Raw genomic sequence first — 23,965 nt, 5'->3', positions numbered from 1 at the left:
ATCTTTATCAACGTCATAAGAAGGTGGTTGACACCCTTCTACGTCTAACAAGTAGATTAGGCACGTCATTGCCTCCATGGCTAATACAGCGAGCATTTGATCTGATAAAGGTAACGCCGTGCTGATAAAGTCTCCATAGCCTATTTCTTTAAGATAATGCCAAAAGGCCACAATTTTCTTGGATGTGTCACGGTCCATACGCAGGAAAGCCACTAACCGAGCATATATTTGGCGATCAATATTGTGAAAAGCTTTAAATTCTTCAAGGGTATACCCGCGGGGTCGGGGAGAAGCCATTGTGGTTGAAGGGTTTTGGAGGGGCAGGGGGAAGAAGTTTGTTTGATTCTTGAATCTTGGGGGACTTGAATAATGGAATAATGGTCTGAGTGAGGGACAAGGCCTTCTCTTGCGCTTTACATACTCTCTTAGAAAGAGAAAGAACTACTTGTCAAACGAAGAAAAGATAAAGACCAGAAATTAAAAACAACAGTTTTTACCTCAAAAAAAAAAAAATTTAAAACAATAGTGTAATTAGGGGCCCAATTCGGTGTGCTGGTTTGGAACTTGGATTTGCTAATTTCTTTCATTTTGCTGCGCATTGGTTCGGGCGTGGGCATTGATAAACACATTCAGATAATTCAACTCAAACCAGCTATGTTTAATTTTTTTTTTTTTTTTGGGTTAAATTTGCCTCTCTCCTTAGTATAAAACAAAACTCTAACTCCTTATATATATTTATTATTTTTCCAGTTTCAATTCAGTACTTTATATAAAAATAAATAAATAAAAATTCAACCAAACTTACGATTTTTCATTGTAGTTACAAATTATTTTACAAACTTTAGATGTGATTAGTGGTTATTGATAATCTAAAATATTACAATGCTATAGAATAACTTTTTCCACTCATTCATTAATTATGATTAAAATAACATTATTTTTCATGTGCACTCAACATTGTTCACAATTATTATACATTCGTCAAAATAAATCATTTCAACAAAATATATATACACACACAGACCAAGTCAATATGATTTTTACAAGTTATAACTTATATCAAGTTGTATGTAGGGGTGTTTCACGAAGCTGCTTGGATAGCATGACTATACCTAAGCCGCCCACAAAATGAAGTAATTGCAAAATGTGGAGCAATTTGCAATTCATAATTAAAAAAAATTGCACAAAATTGTACCACACCACACCCATTTCATATATATATATGAACTTTGCGTTTCAAACTGATTAAATACATACATACATACAAACATACATACATACAAACATACATACATACATACATACATACATATTGCGGGAGGAAGTAACCTGAAGGCAGAAGGACATAATGGATTGGCCACCCAAAAAGTTAGATGGGCCCTACTATTCGTCAATTTGGGCCCAATCAAGGTGTGATAGCCAACAACCAGGAACCAAGTAAGGAATGGTTCGCCCAAGGAGCCCTAGGAGCACACCCTACTCGGGAGATCGAGGTCTAGCTTCAAAGCCCCTAAAACAATCAACAAGGAAGGAAGTAAGGCGGAGCAAGTGAAAGTAGGAGGTACCTTCCTAGAGAAGCACCCATCACCTCCACATTCAATACTCCTTGCCAAACCACCCTACCGGATTAAATGGAGAGCGACCCTTGAACAGTACCTGCACAGCTTTCAGAACACCTGCACAGCTTTCACAACTTGCTCTATCACCACCAACAAGGTAGTGATAGGACAAGTATCTAAAGCCAAATTTGAGAGACCTCTAAGTGGATGGCCAGGATGCCCTTCCTCCTACTATATATAAAGAAGCAAGTTCCCCATGAAAGAGGGGGAGAGAAAAACATTTGAGAGGAAGTTCATAGAGAGATAGAGCGATGAGTACTGTAATTATTGGACATTTGTGTTATAATTTGGGCTCCTTAGATTGACAAAGGAAGATCTTTCAATATAAAAGATTCATTCCTTAGCTTTTTATTCAAATATATTCTTGGTCATACTTATAGTTTCATTGGTCTTGCTAAGATATCTCTACTTAGGCTGTTGACCCTAACCATCCACCTCTTCTAAATTAGTTGTATTAGGCTTACTCTTCTAACAAGGCCCTCAAATCATTGGGCCAGGCTTATTGTTGGAAATTTCTACCCTCTACACACACACATATTTATATTAAAATTTCCGCATTGCACCTGTTAATATATAAATTTTATTTTATATTTAATATTGATTTTATAAATATTTAATTACATTATAAATAGATATTTAGTATATATTAAATATATTTACTACATATTTAACATATATTAAATATATTTAGTATATATTTAATATATATATATATATATATGAAAACTGACAAAACCACATCGCACCATACAATGACTGATCTATTGAAGTACAATGCCCTCAGCTTCACCGCAAACCCCCCCCCCCCCTATTTGTATGATATTATCACTCTCTCCTTTTTGCGTTGCCATTGATTTGGATTATTGCAGCAATCAAGTTCTGTTATCTCCATATGCCTACTGAACTCAGACAGCAGGATATAATACTAGTTAAAATCTGTCACAATGGCAGCATTTGAATTCCAGGAGTTCAGCTACGCCAAAGAAGGGAGACAGTACTCCTCCAATGATAAAGCACAAATGTCAGATATTCACAGCAAACGTGGGGGTTGGATCACCTTCCCCTTCATCACTGGATCACTGGTCTGTCTCTCATTCACAACTTTATAGCTAAAAAATGTGTATCATGTTTGCCATGAAAATAGCTGAGAAATGCATTATAAACAACATTTGCAAAATGTTGATCTTCCTGATATCTGTTTTCCTATGTTCAGCTCAATTTATATGAGGTAAACGTTTTTCTTGTCTTGTATATTTCATAGAACATTTGAGAACAGAACCAAATACGCCATGATCTCACACTCTTACACTCACAATCATGTGGTACGTACCAACACAACTTATTGCAAAAAAAAAAATCCAGGGACACTGATTGGCTTGACACATACTGCTGGAGGATAGGGAACGAAATTGGTTGTATATCTGATTGAAAAGTTCCATTTCAAGAGCATCGTTGCTGCTTAAAAAGGAAACATTGTTAATGGTTCCACCTGTCTACTTCCAGTCCTCGCAGCAATCATTGCAGACTCCTTGTTAGGCTGTTACTCTGTCATCCGGATTTCATCTTTTTCCTCTTTTCTGGTAATGTTCTTAATCTGTTTTGCTATCGGAAAATCTTATTACACTCACTATTGCACAATCCGTACATACTCCCTTTTGATTGTTCATGATTCCAGTGCTACCTTTCATTTGATTTGTTATCATTCATTTCTAGACTACTAAAATTTAGTTATAATGTTTTGACTAGAAGATTGGATAGTTAAAGCATCTATGCTTACATGGGAATCAGATAATCCTAGCCACCTCATCATGGTAGCCTTACTCGGAAATTATTTACTTTTTAACCAAGTATATTCTGAAGTAATACGTAACTAAAGCTGACACTACCGACACTTGCAGGGCATATTACTTTTAGCCTTGACAGCAGCGCTCAAATCCTTGAGGCCACAAACATGTGTAAATGGACCAAACTTGTGCCCAATGCCAACAAAAATCCAATTTGCTGTCCTATATATGGGTCTAGTTCTGGCATCAATTGGCTAGGTGTTACACGCTTTACTATAGCTGCAATGCGAGCAAATCAATATGACAAAGCAAAAGATCAAACAATTTTCTTTAACTGGTGTGTGGTCATTTTAATATTTTATATGCCTCTGCCATGGTAGGTGCAACAGTAATCGTCTGAGGACAGTTTTAGTTGGGCCGTGGGGTTCGGCATATGTGTTGTGGTTATTCTCATAGGCTTAGCCATTTTCCTGTTGGGAAATCGTTACTATCGGCATATTAAGCCTCAAGGAAGCCCCTTTACAAGCTTATATCGTGTTATCATTGCTGCCATTAGGAAGAGAATGATCTCAATTTCATCTAAAAGTGAGGATTACTACAGTGAGCAAGTTGGGAAAATAGAGAAGGTGATTACATTGCCCACTAAAAGTTTCAGGCAAAATTTTGATGACAGAAATTCTCAAACTTTCTAAGTTAGAAATCATTGTAAGAGATCACAAATAAAACAGAAACTGAAAAGTTAGCCTGGCGCTCACTAAACACACACATATGCATAATACTAAAACCCATTTGCCAAGTAAATCTTTTTTTATTAAATTCTAGCTTGCCATTCCAAATATTGAACATCCAAATAAAATTGGAAATCGAAAAAGAAAAAGAAAAGGCAGGCAACAACACATATACATACATACATACATACATACATACATATATATATATATATATATATATATATATATATATATATATATATATAATTCCACTCTGAACCTTAAACAGGATCAAGTACGATTGGTAGCTAAAAAGGTGAAAAAGTTAGAGCATTATTAGAAAAGAATGTACCGATAGAAAAAGAAACAAATCATGTAGTAAAACTAAATACGCAAGTATAATTTTACTATTTGCTTTTTCAGAGAAGCTGGAAAAGTTTAATTTGATTAATTATTATGAGCTAAGCAAACTCGATAATGCCATTACTCAAAGCAGGTTCCTGAATCGCACAGAATTGAAAACCAAAGGAGACACCAACTCAGACAGCTCCATTGCTAAACCATGGAGGCTGTGCTCGGTGCAACAAGTTGAGGACCTCAAATCTTTAATTAGAATATGCCCAATACTATCAAGTAGCATTTTTTCGAGTAACTCTATAGAGGTCCTGATGAGGTTCAAAGTCCTCTAACCATAGATCGCCACATTGGACCACAATTCAAAATCCCAGCAAGATTCATGATAGTCTTTATACTAGCCTCCACAGCCATCTCTCACTCTCATCAACCGGATCCTCGATAATATTTGGCAGAAGCTGTCTCATCAGTCTCCTACGCCTCTCCAACGGAAAGCACTTGACCACGAGTTCAATGCCTTACGCATGATTGTGGCAGCGCTCCTTGAGTCAAAATTAATGGCTTAAAATAACTAAAACAAACCCCCTTGCATATGGCTGTCGTAGGCATTAGAGAATAATTCCATTATCCAGGACAAGTCACACTATTACCAAGAATTTCCTACATCACTCCGAAGCACATCAACTTTGCAATGCATGCAACGATTATTGGAATTGCATGCTATATGAGCAATGCTGTGATAGGTCTTACTCATAAGTGAGGGTAACGGTGAGTGCAAAAGTAGCTAATGAATTTCCTTTGGCTCATTTTTTCTAATGCTACCAAACAAAAGAAGCACTAATTAATTGCTTGTTAGACATGATTTTCAATGTACTTGTCTCAAAGAAAATTAATGGAAGAAAATTGTAAAATTCACTATTTCTGTCAACTTCTTTTCTCCACTATTTCATCAATAGACTCAATACAGCAGAAAAAAGAATTTGAATTGTGTCCAAGAAAGCTAAAACAAAACTACCCTGTGCATATGATATTTGAATCTCTATAATTGGAGGAATTTTAATGAATAGACCTGCTCTGCCTATAGTACAACTTAACTACTGTTTTTTCAAGCCAGAGAGTCTCCCCCGAACTTGTTTTCCATTAACTAAGAAATCAACTGTTTCTTTACCTCCAAGAATACGCTCAATATCTGAAGAAGAGCGAACGAACACATTTGCAAACTGTGGGAACCCCATCTCTGGCTGAGCTTTCATATAGATGGACTCTATACAGTTCCCAAATCTCCTACATTCAAGAAAACAGAAAGGGAATCAATAAAAGTTACAAAAGGTTGTAATTTGTAGTACTTATTATTGCATGTCTGTGTGTTTGTTAGTACCTTGTAATGTAGTCTCGAAGTTCTTCTTTCGAAACATGATGACCCTTAGAGAAGGTCACGAACAAAGTTCTACCTTTAGCGTGAAAACTAGGCACTAAAGGAGACGGTCTAGCACTACTAGTAGCTGGTGGTACCAATTGTTGAACCGAGTTGGTGGAATTTGGTGGGAAAGAAACTGTAGGGGCTTCAAGAACCGTATATGAAGGGAAACCTTCATGCCTATTTGAGAACTGGTGGGGTTGAATGAATCCAATTTGAGGCTGCAAAGATTGTACTGGTTGCGGAGGAACTATATCGCTAAACGCTACATCACACACATTCGTGATGAATGCATTAATCTTGCTTATCACCTTTTGCCTATTCTGATATAGAAACCAAAAAGAAAAAGCTGGCTTATTAGTAAGACTAAGCATTAACGGCAAATCTTTATCGACGTCATAAAATTGAAACCCTTGGTCCAACAAGATTAGGCACGTGATTGTCTCGTTGGCTAATGCACGGAGCAGTTCATCTGGTAAAGGTTGGATCACACTGACAAAGTTGGCATAGCCTATTCTTTCAAGACAATTCCAAAAGGCTACAACTTTCTTGGATTGGTTAGGGTCTAAACGCAGGTCAATCACTAACCGCTTATATATCTTGATATCAATATTGTGGAAAGCTTTAAATTGGTCAAGGGTATACCACCAATGCATTGTGCCCTGAAGGTTCTTCACGTTTTCTTTGGGGAGGTAGGGATTTTGGTAGCGGCGAAGGTGTTTGACTCTTGGGGACTTGAATATGGATCTTTGGAAAGCGGAATAGTGGTTTGTGGCTTGAGTGACCTTAATGAAATAAGGGAAAAGGTCCTTCACTTGCGCTTTATATAAGAGAAAATACGCCGCTTACTTGTCAAACAAGAAAAGAATAGACTAGAAATAAAAGCAACAGTGTAATTACTAATTAGAATGTGCCACCAAAACGGACCCATTCGAACCTAATTAGGTGGGTTGGGTTAGTTTTTAAGAGTTAATGGGTTGTAATGGATATTTTTGGGCTCCAAGTTGAGTTGGAAGTAGGTATGTAAATTCATCATATATCCACTTAATCGAACAAAACTCATATATATTTAATATATATTTTAATTATGGGCAAAACTTAGATACAGTACCTTAGGTACAGTACCTCAGGTACCCCTTCTAAAATTAAAACACCTGGACACTCACTTAATGATGTTACTGCCGTTACTTTCTCCGTTTATTTCTTTTTTTTTTCTTTTCTTTTTCCCCTGTTTCAGACCCAAGCACTCCCACGAGAAAACTCCAAACCCCAAAACCCCAAGCTCCCACCATTCTCTCTCTCCCTCTCTGTTCTTCTCTTTCTCTCTTCCAAGCTCCCACCGTTCTCTCTCTCCCTCTCTGTTCTTCTGTTTCTTTCCTTCGCTCTCAGTCAGAACCCCAAAACCCCAAGCTCCCACCGTTCTCTCTCTCCCTCTCTGTTCTTCTCTTTCTCTCTTCCAAGCTCCCACCGTTCTCTCTCTCCCTCTCTGTTCTTCTGTTTCTTTCCTTCGCTCTGTTCTTCTGTTTCTTTCCTTCGCTCTGTTTCTTTAATATTGGATACTTTTTCTGGTCCAGATTCACTACTGGCCTTTTGATTATTTGAACTATTTTTGCCTTACTTTATTTATTACAATCATCTCAAACTTGAACTGTTTTTGCCCATGCTTCAAGCACTACCATATTTCTGCACTCTGCACTGGATTTCTGCACTGCTGGATTTCTGCACTGTGCACTGGTTTCTCTGCACTAGGTACTGCTGGATTTCTGCACTAGATAGCTGCTGCCTGCACTGGGTTCTTCTATTTCATCTAATTCTGACTGAGAGCGAAGGAAAGAAACAGAAGAACAGAGAGGGAGAGAGAGAACGGTGGGAGCTTGGAAGAGAGAAAGAGAAGAACAGAGAGGGAGAGAGAGAACGGTGGGAGCTTGGGGTTTTGGGGTTTGGAGTTTTCTTGTGGGAGTGCTTGGGTCTGAAACAGGGAAAAAAGAAAAGAAAAAAAAAGAAATAAACGGAGAAAGTAACGGCAGTAACATCATTAAGTGAGTGTCCAGGTGTTTTAATTTTAGAAGGGGTACCTGAGGTACTGTACCTAAGGTACTGTATCTAAGTTTTGCCCTTTAATTATATATGCCCCCCTCTCTAATATGGAACAAAACCCTAACTCTCTATTTATATTTTAACGAACCTCAGCAACAAGGTATTCAAGGAAGGCAGAGAGGTAGACAAGGGAGCCAGAGCCTAGGCGTATCAAAAACAGACTCTTAAAGAGGTAATGGTCCCAACGGTTAAGGCACAAAGACACAAATAGAGGGCTATAAATTGGCCTGTTTTATAAGAAATACTTTTTTTTTTTTTTACAAAGACGTAAACCATTTGAATTTTTATATAACTCTTTTTTTTTAATCTAATTTATAAGTGGATAAAGCAATTTGAAAGCCAACGGGAGATTTCATATAAAAATAAAAAAATAAAAAACCAATAGGAGAATGGTCCTTATTTGTAGGCAATGTTTTAGTGAAAGTTAGAGATATATTTTTACCGAATTGTCCTTTAATTTTGTCTCTATGAGCATAGGAGTATTTTTGAACAAAAAAAACTAGTCCAAACAGGGCAAGCCCGTTAAATAGTAATATAGATAAAGAAATAAGTTTTTGTTTTTAATTGATTAGAAAGAGGGGCTTTTGGTCTTTTAACTTTATGCCACTTAATCATTGTTGGGTGCAAAATATAACAAAAGTAATAGTTTAGAGTGTAAAATATGCATTCAAATAGTGTACAATGCAAAGCATAATTTAGAGTATAGTTTAGAACAGTAAAATATAATTTCTCTTTAAATAAGATCAAAGTGTATTTTCAAATTAAAAAGGCATTGTGCTTCAAAAGATGGATTTCTTCTTTTAAACTCTTATCCCATTGGTGGACTCCTTAGGTAGCAAGTTCTAATTCTATATCTCTTTGGGTAGTGTTTATATATTCCTTAGAGTGGTGAACTATCTATCTAAAAGTGTTTGGTTCAACCCATCATATCATATTACATTCCAGTTAGGGGCGGAGGTATGTACAAGGGTGGGGGGGCCATGGCTCCAAAATTTTGAAATTTTTTTAAATATATATACAATTATTTTAATCTTTTCAAAATTTAATCTACAAAAATAAGAGTCCCTCCCCAAAATACTTGCCTCATCCTCCCTTAAAAGTTACTATGGCTTTTGAGTAGAGTTGTGGTGTACATTTATATTAGAACTCATTTCCCTCGCCATTGTGTGTGTTTGTTTCTCTAAAAAAAAATGCTAAAAATGAGAGAATTGGAGACCCTTTTCCAAGAAAATTCCTTGTACCATTTATCCAAAGTCTAAATATAAATCATGTACACTAATATCTCATTTATTGAATTCAATATATCAAATTTTCTAGACTAATACCATTGAAGAATGAGCTACAGATAATATCTTACTATATTACAGTTCATTGATTGTTGCAGAAAGAACAAAGAAAAAAAAATGAGGCATTTTTGCAGAGCAAGGGGTTAACTGGAGGCAATAATATTTGCACAAAATTATATGATGTGATTTTGAATCAATCAAGTTGTGTTAGTAAACCACCGAACTCCTCGTATGGTTATTGGGAACTGGAAGGTGGGATGTTGGTATATTTAGTACAGTCAAATGGTCCGATCTCTTGATTATTTTTTCTTCTCACCTGAAAACAGCCAACAAGAATGATATACGTTAAACAAATAATTCCAATAGAACATAGATTTCCTCTTCTTTGTAAATCAATACAACAATGCAAGGTAAAATGCTTTCTTGACTTATCAAAATATAAATAGGATCGTGGAATGCTTAATTGAGAAGCATATATCAGGTCAAGATTCTTATATAGTTAAACATCTTGCTTTCTTTGTAATATGCTACAAAAATGTAAGGAGAATTCTTTGAGTAAGGAAAAGTATTATGAAAACATGCACTTCAGATAGTGCAGAGTCCAAAAGTAATTGTAGCTTTAATCACAGCAGTAATATGGTATACCAGTAGTAACTGACTTTTTTCTGTGATTGTCAATCATTGGATACCATGCAAACATCAAAACATGAGTAATGTGGAGCTCATTGTTTTGCACTCCATGCAACATAGCATACAAGGTAATTCAGCTAGTTAAGCATAGTGACCACTGTATACAATCACAACATTTGTAATTTCTCTTGTATCTAAAACTACTCCCATAATTTCTAACTCAAATCATGTCCATATTTATTTTTTCTTATTGTATGATATTTGAAAGTAATCTGAGTCTGTTATCAAAAGATTTTCTATATTTTTCCAACTTAACAATATATTCACATGTTATGCATTGACTAAATCCATGTCAGAAAAAAAACTAGTGTCAAGGAAATTGGGTCATACCGGGGACCAAGGACCAGGTTCAGGTTGAGATTTATCAGGAGGTGAATGTTGTACAGCTCCACTTTTCATGGTCAGAATTTCCTGCAGATAATTCTGTATGAGATGACCAAAGCAGAATTTAAACTGATAATAATGAGTCATGAATGAGATAAGAAGCAAGACATTATATGATTATTAAAATTCTTCAACTATTTCCATAATTAGAAGCTCTCTGCAGGAGATGACCAATGCTGAATTTAAGCAACCATCAATAACGAAATCATGGATAAAATCAAAAGCAGTGAATATTATGTAGGAAAAATTACAATTTACCCCATGAGGTTTGGTCCTATCACAATTTAGTCTACAAACTTTTAATTATTACAATTGACCTCTTTAAGTGTGAATTTTTAAAATAAACTCATTAAGGTTCCATCTGGATGAATAGATTTGCATTTTGTGGACAAACTTTTAATTTCAACTTACCCCCTTATGGCTTGGCTGTATCATGATATAGTCTCACAAAATTTTCAATTGCTACATTTTCAACCCCTGAAGTTTGGCATAAATAAAACCATCTAGGGATCTTTGGATGGAACCCTAACGATTTCAATTAAGTGCAAACTTTAGGAGATACAGCATAATAATTGAAAGTTTGTAAACTAAATAGTAATAGGGCCAAACCATAGGATAAACTGTAATATCCCCTATTATAAATTTTCAAAGGATTGAAATTCTTCAACTACATCCATTGCTCAAGCATATAAGGTTTCGAAGGTTTTAAACAGGGTAGCTTGACTAATACTACTCCAAAGCATGAACCACTATTGGATTTTAAACCTATGACCTGAACCTCCACCCCTTTTTATGGAAGATGTTTGAGCTAGATTCTAGAACTCACTGGCACAATCTGGGGAGAACTCTTGAGTTGGCACATCAGCTGGATCAAATTATGAATCAACATGAAATATAGTGGAAGCAATCAAACTATGTAGGTCCAATTTTGATTGAGGGCTGTCCATGCATGGGGTTTAAGGATTAAGGATAATCTTTATGCCATCCCATTTAATAAAGGAATATCACTTTGATGCTAGTGCATCCCCCTATCATTACATTCAACTGATCCACCAAACCCAGTTTCAACTCTAGATATTCATCAGTTTCGAGAAATGCACATAAGAGATTGCACCCATACAAGATACAACTGCTAACAACATACTCAAAATAAAATAATCATGTCCCAACTAAACATGGTTTGTCTATACATGTATGTGGAAGAGAACAAATATACCTCCCCAGCAGATTCAAATGCAGCTAACCACTCATCAGAGAACGGAGCAGCATGAGGTGGAGGTTTTATTACAAGAGCATCTTGCTTCTTATCATTCTCAAGGTTATCATCCTCAGGGTTCCTCCTGCCATCAGAACTGTCAGATTAAACTGTTTAAGCTTCTCTCTGAATTTCTGTGCAATCTAAAACTAATATATATGGAATGACGGAGTCAAAGGAAACAAGGAAAAGAGAAAACACAAGACAACAGACTTACAGCTGCATTGTAGCATCCTTAGCATCTGTGGCATGCACAACCCCATCCAACTCTTGCTGCATTTCACAGATCTGAGAGATGTCAGTTTCAGCTTCCCCTGACAAACTTCCACTCTTCAACACATTGTGACTTTCTGATGACTGATCAGTTAAGATAGATAATCCTGATTCTTCGCTCAAGGAACAAAAGCCCTTAGAACTATGAGTCCTCACTGCCCCTGAAATTTTATCTGTGCTCATTTTTGCAGAAGAATCAAATTTTAGAGATGCTTGATCACTGAGACCATTGTCATGCCTGAACTTTGAATCAGTACAACATTCAAGATTTTCAGCCAATGGCACAATGTTAACAGAACCCGTCACTGCATCCTCCATGTGCAAGTGTTCAGCCTTTTGATCTGCATCAACACCATCCTCTTGCAAAGCAGGGGTTACCTCAGAAAACAGCATGGAACTTTCTGGTTTACTTCCATAAACATCATATCCTGACATAGCACTTTCCTTCTTAAGTTCCTCGGAAGTGGTGTTTGCAAGCAAAAAGTCATCATTTAAACACAACCCATGGCTATTATCTAGCAAAACTTGCTCTACTATGACGACAGAATTTTGAAGCTCAGGATGTCCAGATTGGTCATTTACATCATCAACCACCATTAGATACTGATTACTCGCAGCCAAAATATTCACATTACTGTTGAAACTTCCAACTAATATTTTACCATTTGAGGATTGCACGATATTTGATTCCTTATACATGTCATTAAATCCATCAATATCTTTACTTCGCTGATCAACATGAGGACTTTCCAATCCACTTCTACCAGAGCCTTTGGCTTCTGAACTATCAGCATCAGCCCTCCTATTGAATCTCATGGACCCTTGAGAAGACTGACTCTTTGCAAACAAAAGGCTATGATATGTTTCTGGACTCTGATTCTCCTCATAATCAGCTTCAACAGAGCAAGGCATACTCGGTTTTGTTTGTTCCAAAGAGTGTTCATTGACCACGTGCATATCTCTCAACAGATCAATGGGTACTATTGAAGTATCGCAATGGCAGCCACCAATGTCATCGCCAGGCTGTGACTCAGAGGTGGCACTGGGAATTTTTATTAACAAATGGCATTTTTTCTCTTCCACATCTTCTTGCTGAGTCACATCATCTATCCCAAAACCACCATTAACTTGCACTGAAGGGCTTAGATGGCATGCTGGATGAGGGTTTTCCAATTCATACCCACTAAAATCTCCACTTTTTGGACAACCAGTACCAGTCATATATCCACTTCCACCAGAACTTTTGACTCTTGAATTATCAGCAGCAGTCCTGCTATTGAATCTCAGGGACCCTTCAGAAGACAGACTCTTTGCAGACAAAAGGCTATGATATGTTTCCGGACTATGACTCTCCTCATAATCATCTTCAACAGGGCAAAGCATACTCAGTTTTGTTTGTTCCACAGAGGGTTCATTGACAACGTGCATATCACTCAGCAGATGAATGGGCACTATTGAAGTATTGCAATGGCTACCACCAATGTCATCGCCAGGCTGTGACTCAGAGGTGGCACTGGGAATTTTTATTAACAAATTGCATTTTTTCTCTTCCACGCCTTCTTGCTGAATCACATCATCTATCCCAGAACCACCATTAACTTGAACTGTAGGGCTTAGACAGCATGCTGGATGAGGGTTTTCCAATTCATTCCCACTAAAATCGCCACCTTTTGGACAGCCAGTACCAGTCATATATCCACTTTCACCAGAGATTTTGACTTTTGAATTATCAGCAGCAGTCCTGATATTGAATCTCATAGACCCTTCAGAAGACTGACTCTTTGCAGACAAAAGGTTATATGTTTCCGGACTCTGATTCTCCTCATAATCAGCTTCAACAGGGCAAAGCATACTCAGTTTTGTTTGTTCCACAAAGTGTTCATTGACAACGTGCATATCACTCAGAAGATCAATGGGCACTATTGGAGTATCGCAATGGCTATCACCAATGTCATCGCCAGGCTGTGACTCAGAGGTAGCACTGGAAATTTTTGTTAACAAATTGCATTTTTCCTCTTCCACATCTTCTAGCTGAATCACATCATCTATCCCAGAACCACCATTAACTTGCACTGTAGGGCTTAGACGGCATGCTGGATGAGGGTTTTCCAATTCATTCCAACTAAAATCTCCACTTTTTGGACAACCAGTACCAGTCATATGATCTTCACCCCTCATTTCCATTTCCATTTGGCTAAATTGACCATGGAGTTCCACATTATGTATAAACTGTGTATCAATAGAAGAGTTGTAATTTTCAACCACTGGCTTGTTGTTTACAGAGCCAGATGGAGCATCCTTGACATGTTGGCACGCCATGGTCTTAGCCACCCCACAGCTACAGTCTTGCATTGCAGGTGATACCAGACAATGAGTATTTGAACTATTTGATTTACATTCACAAACACCATTTGCTTCCAGTATAGCAGACTCAACAGTCTGACAGAGCTCCAGTTGTTCTCCAATTCTTTCATTTACATCATCAACGACCATGAAATATTGACTATCCACTGTTGAAGTGCTCGGGCTACTTTTTACTGTAGCATCTAACATATCAACCTCTAATAACTGTGCTTGTTCATCTCCCACAAGTGAATTACTACTCATTTTATCATCTTTACCAGCATCATCTTTTGCCTGCTCCATGTACACAAAGCAAGATTGGCCATGAGAGCTTTGCAATGCAATCTCACTACAACCTTGGATTTTTGGGCTGACATCTGCCAAATAATTGAATTTCAGAAACTCTTTAGAAGCTCCATTATCCTTGAGGAAACTACCCTTTTTTGCCCATAGCCTCTGGCTCTCACTAGAAATTTTACCATCTTCACAGGTGGAAGACTTCATCAGCTCAGATTGTTCCCTGACATCATGCACACTGCTTAACCAGTCATCATTTGCTTTTGAAATATTTGTTGTACTACTACCACTGACATCTCCAGAGTTTGACCCTGGAAAGGCACCATCATTCTTAGTTGCCAAACTATATGGTTTGTCTTCTACACTTTGGTGATCAATCAAGTCCTTGGTCTCAGAAACACCATTATCTTGCACCACACAACTAAGAGAAGAAATTGAAGGGGGATTTTCCAATTCAGTCCCACTCAAATCTCTATTTCTCAGGCAAACATATGCGACCTTGTTGTTGTCATCAGACTTCTCCAACTGTCCACAGTATGCCCTCTGTAGTTCTGACTCCTCTCTATGAGCAATCACTTCAGTTTTTAAGGGTTCTGCACTTTCCAGAACTTGTTGGTTAACATCATCAAGAATGCTATCAAGCTGATTCTGATTCTTTATTGCTTCATAGCACTTATTGTCATATGGCACCTTCACTTCCACCTGCCTATTATTCATCTGCAAGACAGATTTCATCTTTTCATCTTGCTTATTATGTGAAGCAGGGTTAACAGTAGATGGAACTGAGCATCCCAAACTCGAGTCTAAGACCTTCATATTTCCAATTGTTGTCACATTGGAAATTTTTCCTGGGTGAAGTGGGGGCCTCAGATCATGAATGTGGTTTGTGGCACTAGGTTTTCTCAAATTAGAAGTATTAGACACCGGTAGATTGTATGGTCTAGAAGTTCTTTGTAATGGGCTATGCAAAGAAGACTTTGGCTGCAAAGTAATCAAACAAATGACAGGATAATTTAAATGAAACACTCAAAAGTCATTCCTTTATAGGCTTATACACATCTGATTAACCAATTCTGGGAAATATAAGTGGCACACCTGACCAAAAAATCCCAGCGATGGTGATGGCATCCGCAAACCTGATGGTTTTGCTTTTTGGAGTTGTGCATGTTGCATCTGTCCACCAGTTATGCAATCATTTTGAGGAAGAGTAACAGCAAATTTTTTGCCTCCACCATCATGGCTGTCTGGTGTATGACTAGTAGAGGGAAGCAATGTTGCTGGTATGATATCTGAGCTGTTATTTGCCTCAGTAACAGGCGGATGCTGCAAATTGGTTGATGGATGTTTTTCTGATGCTGAAATGACCTGCACTTATTTAAATCAAATAAATCAATAAAAGGGACATATGCTTCCTAGTTAATAAGGAGAAGCTGATGAAGTACAAGAAATTAATAGCCTAGTCACACAAGTTTCTACAATGTTAAATAACAAATCCTTCTGCTTTCAACAGCTTCAAGTTCTCACCGCTTTTCGTCTAGCTTGTCTAACAGAGGTACCAGCTGTTAAAGATTTGATAGCAGGACCAGATTTTGGATTATTTTGTACAATTTTGGCACTGTCTGATGAGGCCTTTGGTCCAGTCTTCCTCTGTACACTAACTGCAAGATTAGAGAAAGGAAAAACAAAATACAGTCATTTAACATAACCATTTTATTTAGTTCGATAAATACTTTGAACACAACAAATTTATCTGAAAAGCATGAGAAACTTAATCATACAATCATTATAAAAACACATGTACAAAACTACCTGGTTGAGCAATCTGGTTGCGCCTTGAATCATTTGCACCTGTGGTAGCACCCTTTGTAGTCCTAGAAAACACAGAGGAATCTAGCTTTGAAACAGGTAATTTAGAAACCTTTGATGCTTTCGTTTCAGCTTTGGTTGTGTGCACGTTTGCAGGCCTTTTCAGAGTTCAAATAAGTTAAGGGCAACTGTACTAAAAACGCAAATAGATACACACATATATATTCAATTAAACCACTGAAAACCATCAAATCTTCTATTAGCAAGGATATGAAGATGCAGCCACTGGTCGTGGGCATCCACCGCGTTTAGACCCACTTCTATTTACATCGTTGGTTGCAAGAACCTTTCTCTTGGCCTGAGGATCACATATTTAACATAACTGCAGTAAGTTATATACCACCCACGTTCCATCCAATAGAATATGTGAAATACCCAAAATTGGGAAGCCTACGCTATTAATCAAGACTTGCATAAAAAGTAAAAAAACAACGCATATGTTCAAACTTGAGAAAAACTAACCGCAGAAGCTGGGGCCACATTATCTCTAGCTGGTGAACCATGCTTCGGCAACAAGCGAGAACCACTCTTTCCATCTTTCTTCACAGAAGTTGGCAATTCCTTGAATAAATCTACTTCCAGTGATTGCAAATCTGCTGCATTATGGGTGCCATCTGATGCACTACACAACGATTCTCTCCCTTCTTCGGGGATAATTGACAACATCCCCCCACCAACCTTACTAAAACTTCCACTAATCATAGATAGCTCTGACGGATTCAAAACACCTGGACATTGAGCAACGAATGAGTTCATCAACTAGAATCCTAGCTCCAATCTCCCCAAGAAAATGAGGTAAAAAAATCAACATGTCTGAACAAAGAAATTAGGTAAACCTTCTTCAGTAAAAAAGGCCCGATCCCATGCTAAACTTTTCCGCAAATTGTATCCTCCACCCTTTTTCTTCCTCTTCATTTGCTGTGGCTCCATGTTGAGTTTCGGGATTTCTACTTTGTTCGCGTTAATGTTCTCTTTGCTAATACTATCTGTCTGCAATGAAAGGCTTGGTTTTTCGGTACCCACATTGCCTACTTTACCCTTTGCTGTAACACAAGCCGTCTATTACAAACTATACTATCAAATGAATCAGTAACAAAAAAAAAATGCTCAACCACTGTGGTTCAACATATTGATTACTTTCATGATCATCCCAGCGATTACACCATTAAAGCCAGAAAATTTTCTCAAATATGATGAATTAAGAGCACTATAAACAAAATTGCTAATTGCATAGCAGATTTTGAAGTAAAAGGAAGAGATTAAAGTAAGTACATTCTGAGTAAAATTACAATAAATCAAAATGCGAGTAACAAAAAGCTTCATCAATAGAGCATAATGTGAGTGACATTATTAATTGAAACATCGAAACCAAACAGAAATAATACCCTAGAAAGCGAAAATGCAAATGAAACTTAAAGAAAATTCAGAGCGAAAAATTGAATGGTTGAAGCAAATTTGAAGAGAGAGTGAAAACCCTAACCAATTGCGGAGCGAAGAGGACGAGGAGGCTTAGATCCATGGATTTGGAGAGGCGAGCATAAGAAATAGTTGTTGCTGTTAAGCTTCGAAGCGTCGTCGTTTGGTAACTCTAGCAGTAGAGAATCGTCTTCGCCGGAGATCTCCAAGAGCGAGAGATCCGACTCCATCTCTCTCTCTCTCTCTCTCTCTCTCTCTCTGAATTTGTGCTCTAGAAGAATCCAAGAATGATGAAGTATCAGTGAAAAAAGTGAGGGTCTAAGAAGGAAGTTTAAACGGTTGGTTTGGATCTACGAGTTTTGGTGTGTATGTGCGTGTGTTTGTGTAAATTTTTGAAAGGATTGGTAAGCGGGAAGTGTTTAATTTTGTCCATAATGAATGAGAATGACCACGTGTTGAGTTAGTTACAAGAGTGGCCTTGTCATAGTCTCATATTTACGAACCAGTCCTCAAGGTCATGGTCAACGATACGATGCTTTTGAGTTTTCGGCTCTGACTTGCATTGCTTTTGGTGTAGCATGGGCCAGGCTGAGAATATATAACCTAATACTACAGGCCCATCCCAGACTATACAAGGGGTTGTCACGAGATAATATATGTAAGCCATCTGAACCGTTAGATCAAGAATTTCTATGACATGGCATGCATCCAAGGCCCTGTTACTAGAAGATGGTAAAGATACATCTATTTCGGTCTACAAAATTATTGAAGACAATTTTAGCGAAAACCCTTTAAATATTATTTTTAGAATTAAATCAACTAATAAAGTCTCTAATGATTGTATAAGAGATCTGGGGTTCAATTCCCCGCCTACACCAAAAACTGATTACTGTCTTGGTCTGATGATAAAAAGCTGTTTTTAGGAGCGGACGTCATACGTTGAAACTCTCTCAAAAAAAAATGAACGATCTATATTAAACATGATAGGATTTAATTAAGGAGGAATCACACCAAACTTTGCTATTGGAAAATAATAAAAGTTAATTAATACATACAATTTTAACTTAAATTTGCTCAATTTCTATATAAAAAAAAAAGGTTTTTTTTTATGGTATTCTAAAAAAAAAAAAAAAAGTTAGTCAATCACAATATAAAAAATGGAAAATGCTAAAGTTATTATAAGTTTTACTACATAAAAAATATAAAACTTACAGATTGATGTGACAATGTATATGATTAATAAGCTTCAAATAAATGTGTTTTGATGATTGGTAGCAAATCAATTCGTAAGCTTCATATAGTAATAGTTGTAAACTTGTAATATCCCTCACATATCTCATAAAAAAATATAAAATTCAACCATATCTAATGCACATTTCGGCACTCTTAACCAACCCGACAAAATATAGATGAGTCAAATTAAAGAACTTGAAAAAATAAATCCGCGTGCGTATTGTGCGCGCACTGTGCATGTACTGTGCGGGTACTGTGCACGTACTTTTCAACAACTTTTTATTAAAAATTGGTCTTGCAGTACTATTCACATATTTAAAAATTATTTTGCTACAGTTTTTTTAATTTTCAGTTGTATTCAAACAGACCCTTAATCCCACTTTAATCGGTCTATGGTAAAAACTAAGAAACCATCATGAAGCCATGTTGGGAATCGCATCAAAACAGTGCACAAATTAGAATGAAAAATGGCAATCTTTAATGAAAATGGAGCACAAATTTAAGTTGAATAATGGATTAGTAGTCTTTCAAACCCAATTGAAGAAATTAGTGATATTTTGCTTCCAGTCCAATCATTCAATAGAAATCTTTAGGCTGCCCCCCAAATTATTCAAAATTATCTTTACATTCACTCTTAATCTATATATATATATATATATATATATATATATAAATCAAATCAAATCAAATCAAATAGACAACTACCACATTGGCAAACTTGCACTACATTGCACAAACACAGTGAAATATCGTGACCCAATGTTATTCTATCTAGAATACAATTAGCCTACATATTCAGTACATTTGGACCAAAAATTATATTACATCACACACTCCAGGAGTTCTGCTCTTGCTTCAAAAATAGGGCATTCTGAAAGTAGAAAACGATTGTTGGCATAAGAAATATGTACAACTTTAAGCTCATCCATGTAGCAAAATTTAGCTCCTGCACTTCATGTACTTCTGACAATGCTACTATACTTCCTGTCACAAAACCAAAACACATAATGTCAGCACCAAGTTGGACATCAAGAATAGGCAGTAAAGGCGTTACCATTTGCCCTGAAGAATCCAAATCCTTATTTAACACCCCCACCAAATAAAGATAGGCATCCCATATCACAGATTATAAATACTAGACGAATATCCAGCATATTAAAATTAACATAATGGAAGGATAGGAGAAAAATAGAACCCAAATTGGCTTACTTTATAAGTTACAAACTTCTAGCTAATCTTGCACTCAGGGGAATTTCCTATTGAACCCTCTCCAGAAGATGTATCACCATCTGAGAATCCATATCCTTCATCTTCTTCATCACTCTCAATATCAGCTCTGCTGTATCTCCTTTCAGTGTATGCCATCGTCTGTCGCCTCTGCAGGCGCAAGACATGCATGATAACATCTGGGGTAAGAGTTACCCTTGCATGGTCTTCCCTGCCTTGTCTATTAGACTCCATAATCTATTCACAGATTATCAGAAAATTACATGCAATAAATAAGTCATATTTTGTCTCCAATTGCCTTATTTGAACCCCCTCGCCACCAAAACAAAAGAAGGCGAAGACCTGGGGGAGGGTAAAGGAGGCTAAAGATAGTACCTCTTCAGCATTGGCAGGCATTGGAGGAGCATCACTTGATATAGGAGCCCAGAGCTTTACACTCTTTTCTATCCCACAAGTAGCAAGAATAGGAATATGGGGATGGGGCGCAAGATGATTTACAACATGGCGATCACCTACCATTAAACGCACTAATTTAGCTCCCTTCTTCTTCCAAATAAATATATGGCCACAATCAGACCCACTCAAGACATATTCATCATTGGGGCCAAAAAAACTCACTCCTTTAACTGTCTTCGAATTTCTATGGCCCAAGTAAACCTGTGGCTCTTCATTTTTCAATAGATCTTCAGTTGGGGCAGACGATGATGAGGGGCCCAACCCCATGTACTTTTGAAATAGATAAATGAGTTCATCATTGTACGAGACAAGAAGTTCACTTGTATTAGAATAAGACAACCCTGTGATGTGAAAGTTGTTGGTCGCAATCAGGTGACGGGGGCAAAATTTGTTCACAGGTCTATCTAGATTACTTGATGCATTCAATTGGCATTTTCTCAAGTCATAAACACGTGCATATTCATCAGATCCTCCAACAGCAATGTAATTCGAATTTCTTGGGTCAATTACAATGGCATTCAACTTTATGTTCTTTGGAGGCCGCTTACTATTTTCTGTCAATGAGGAGCAACAGAAAAGTTTTGTAGCAGAACTACTTCGCAAATCAAACTGAAAGGGAAAAGGAAATAACTAAATCTCAAAATAGAGGGGAGAAACAAGACCATCAATAACCAGCAAATCATAAATTAAACCCACATGTTGAACAAAACTGTCTTCACCACAGCTATATAATATGTGTGGACTTCCAGGCTCCAGAGCAAGCTTGTGCACACGGCCTTGGTGCATTCCCAACATTTTCGTATCAACCCGGCCATCCTCCAAGACCTGGCCAAGCCTTACCTGCAAGGGGAACAACACGTTCAGAATGGTTAGAAAATAAGCCAAAATCTAAGCAAGTGGGTAAAGATAGAACAGTTTACCCAGACTGTTAGGATGGAAATTACTAAAATTCTTATAATTTTCAGGCAGCACAGTGGACACAATGGACAGAATGAACAAAATCTTCTGCAGGCAAACAACTTCCATATTTTATGGTTTATTTTCTTCAAAATCTTTTTTCCAAATAACAGCCTATAACATTTGAGGCTTCTCTGGACAAAGTGATTATAGCACATCAAAATACAAAACTATAAAATAATGAAAAAGGTCAACAGTCAAATTGTTTTTCCAATGAAAAAGAAAATTCAATAAAGAGGCCAAAATGGTTAAATGGATAATCAGTTCATTGGCAAGTGCATTTCACCAAAAACAAAAATGAATATGAAAAGGGAAGAGAAGAATTTAGTTATAAATTCACCTGGCCATCAGAGGAAGAAGTCACTATTTTCCGATCATCAGTGAATGGTATAATTCTGGTCTGGAATATGTTGTCCAAGTGGCCAGAAGGATATGAAAACTGTTTAGTTTTAGTTTCCCAATTCCAAAATATAACTTGTTTGTCATCAGAACCCGATACAAGGAGATCACCAGTAGAGCTGAAATCCACGTCATTTACACAACCTTCATGACCACTTAACTTGCAGTAAAGATTTATTTGCTTTACAAGGACCTGCACTGATATGCGAAATCACATAATCAACCATTACAATGCTTCATAAGTTCATATAGATCTTTCTATACAGAGGTATTTGCTATGAAGGATCCACAAAGAAGATGCCATCTAACCAAATCGAGAAACAGATGTTTAACAGGAAAAATTAACTTTACTCTTATTTGTTGGCTTCGAAACCTGAAGTGCCTTTCAAACCAGAGAACATTAATCGGTGGAAGCCCTTTTTTTTTAAAAAAAATCAATGCCAAAAGCATGTTTCTATTTGTTGGCTCAGTGACAAAACAGGTCAACAAGAGACAGTCTCGCAAATAAGTCTACAGAGGGGATATGTTACATGTTTTTTATAGAAAAAAACGGCAGAGTTGAGAGATCATGTGTTTTTTACTGTTCTCAGTAAATGTCTCATTACAAGGCCAATTGAAGGCTGGAATGCTGAATTGTGTAGTTATTAGCTTGAAAGGCAAAACAATGACACCTATGATTTGTAAAGTAGCTTGGGCAGCTCCATTATATGTTTGATAGGAGTTGATAGATTATGATTGAGTGATTTGTACACAACCACGCTACTATCATTTGGATTGAATAAAATTTTGATTCATCCAAAAAAAAAAGATCATATTCGCTATGGAACCACATTTAATACAAAACAATAAAGGTAATATATATAAAACAAAACAATTTGGATTTGTACTCTTTTTTCTCGTATGCCTCAGTAACCAATCTAACTATAAATAAATCAGGTTGGGCACGGAGTTGTCAAGTAGACTAATTGGGTTTCATCAATATATAAAAAGCAGTAAATGTAAGGCGTTTGATAAGAAACGCGGTAAATCATGAAGAAAAGGAGGAGGGGAGCAAGAATTGGAAACCTCAGAAGCACAGAATCTGCGAGCGAAGCATCTGGGCTTAGTGAAGCCCATCTCTCTCCTGCAAATCTCTGCAAACCCACCTTGAATTCCACCATAACGAACCTTCATTTTCGCACTGCGTTCTGATCTTTATTTTTTTTGCTATCAGCAGAGAGAGAGTAAAGACACGACAGAGTATACAACTTTTTTCTATCACTATACAATTTTTCTATCTCACTGTTAAATTTTTATTATTGTTCCAATTTATTTTCTTTGACACAATTATGTCTTTTAAGAAAATGTGTGTGTTTTTTTTTTTTCCGTTATGGGAAGAAAGTGTGTTATTCGAAGTATAATTTGATCCCTTTTTCTTTAAAAAAATTAGCATGACTTACCAAGTTACAATAATGTATTTTATTCAAATCAAGGTTAGGATTTTGAAAAAATTCTTTAGGCCAGCGATTTATCCCACTATGGGCTCACCCATCACGATTAGCGATTAGTCTTTGATTGAAAATTTTGAGAAAACACGATAGGAAATTAAAAAAAAAAAAAAGTATTTTGTCAAAAATAAATAAAAATAAAATTTGCATGTTTAATTAGCCATTTGGGATTTGTGAAATGCATTTCTATTGAGAATGCATGTTCCATTTCTCTTTTTTTTTTTTTGTGAAGTAAAAAATTGAAATCCAACTATGATGATTCTCATTTTTCATTTTATTTCTCATTTCTATTAAAATAGTTACAATCTGCAAAACATTTTGATTTTAAATTTTTAATGCATATTGTCTCTAATGGGGATTTGCTCCCAATCCACCAACCCAACAAAACCAACTCCAGCCAACTTGACATCTTGAG

General features: G+C 36.8%; 3 protein-coding genes and 1 pseudogene across 4 annotated transcripts; 1 reads left to right on the top strand and 3 right to left on the bottom strand.

Moving 5' to 3' along the window:
* Positions 1-2,563: 2,563 nt before the first annotated feature.
* On the top strand, positions 2,564-5,227 carry LOC142606017 (protein NRT1/ PTR FAMILY 2.7-like; annotated as a pseudogene).
* A 262-nt stretch (positions 5,228-5,489) lies between these two features.
* Positions 5,490-6,639, bottom strand: LOC142606015 (uncharacterized). The gene is made up of 2 exons (XM_075777434.1): positions 5,846-6,639; positions 5,490-5,751 (listed from the first exon to the last, which is right to left on the bottom strand). The coding sequence occupies exons 1-2, from the start codon at positions 6,538-6,540 to the stop codon at positions 5,562-5,564; spliced, it is 885 nt and encodes a 294-aa protein (XP_075633549.1). The 5' UTR covers positions 6,541-6,639; the 3' UTR covers positions 5,490-5,561.
* Positions 6,640-9,202: 2,563 nt separating this feature from the next.
* LOC142606914 (uncharacterized) lies at positions 9,203-18,164 on the bottom strand. 2 transcript variants are annotated; one of them, XM_075778282.1, is made up of 11 exons: positions 17,856-18,164; positions 17,212-17,418; positions 16,838-17,103; positions 16,589-16,673; positions 16,319-16,483; positions 16,034-16,167; positions 15,605-15,874; positions 11,814-15,490; positions 11,558-11,693; positions 10,288-10,368; positions 9,203-9,583 (listed from the first exon to the last, which is right to left on the bottom strand). In XM_075778282.1, the coding sequence occupies exons 1-11, from the start codon at positions 18,019-18,021 to the stop codon at positions 9,503-9,505; spliced, it is 5,268 nt and encodes a 1,755-aa protein (XP_075634397.1). In that variant the 5' UTR covers positions 18,022-18,164; the 3' UTR covers positions 9,203-9,502. The 2 variants fall into 2 exon arrangements, with proteins under 2 accessions (XP_075634397.1, XP_075634399.1); XM_075778284.1 differs by having other exon boundaries at positions 11,558-11,681.
* A 1,553-nt stretch (positions 18,165-19,717) lies between these two features.
* Positions 19,718-23,307, bottom strand: LOC142606907 (uncharacterized). The gene is made up of 6 exons (XM_075778274.1): positions 23,129-23,307; positions 22,005-22,256; positions 21,404-21,547; positions 20,627-21,316; positions 20,234-20,488; positions 19,718-20,008 (listed from the first exon to the last, which is right to left on the bottom strand). The coding sequence occupies exons 1-5, from the start codon at positions 23,234-23,236 to the stop codon at positions 20,252-20,254; spliced, it is 1,431 nt and encodes a 476-aa protein (XP_075634389.1). The 5' UTR covers positions 23,237-23,307; the 3' UTR covers positions 19,718-20,008; positions 20,234-20,251.
* Positions 23,308-23,965: the final 658 nt, after the last annotated feature.

The sequence above is a fragment of the Castanea sativa genome, chromosome 8 (assembly GCF_040712315.1).
Source record: "Castanea sativa cultivar Marrone di Chiusa Pesio chromosome 8, ASM4071231v1".
NCBI classification, from domain to species: Eukaryota; Viridiplantae; Streptophyta; class Magnoliopsida; order Fagales; family Fagaceae; genus Castanea; species Castanea sativa.
Note: the sequence above shows the minus strand (reverse complement) of the source record. Positions and strands in the feature narration are given on the sequence as shown.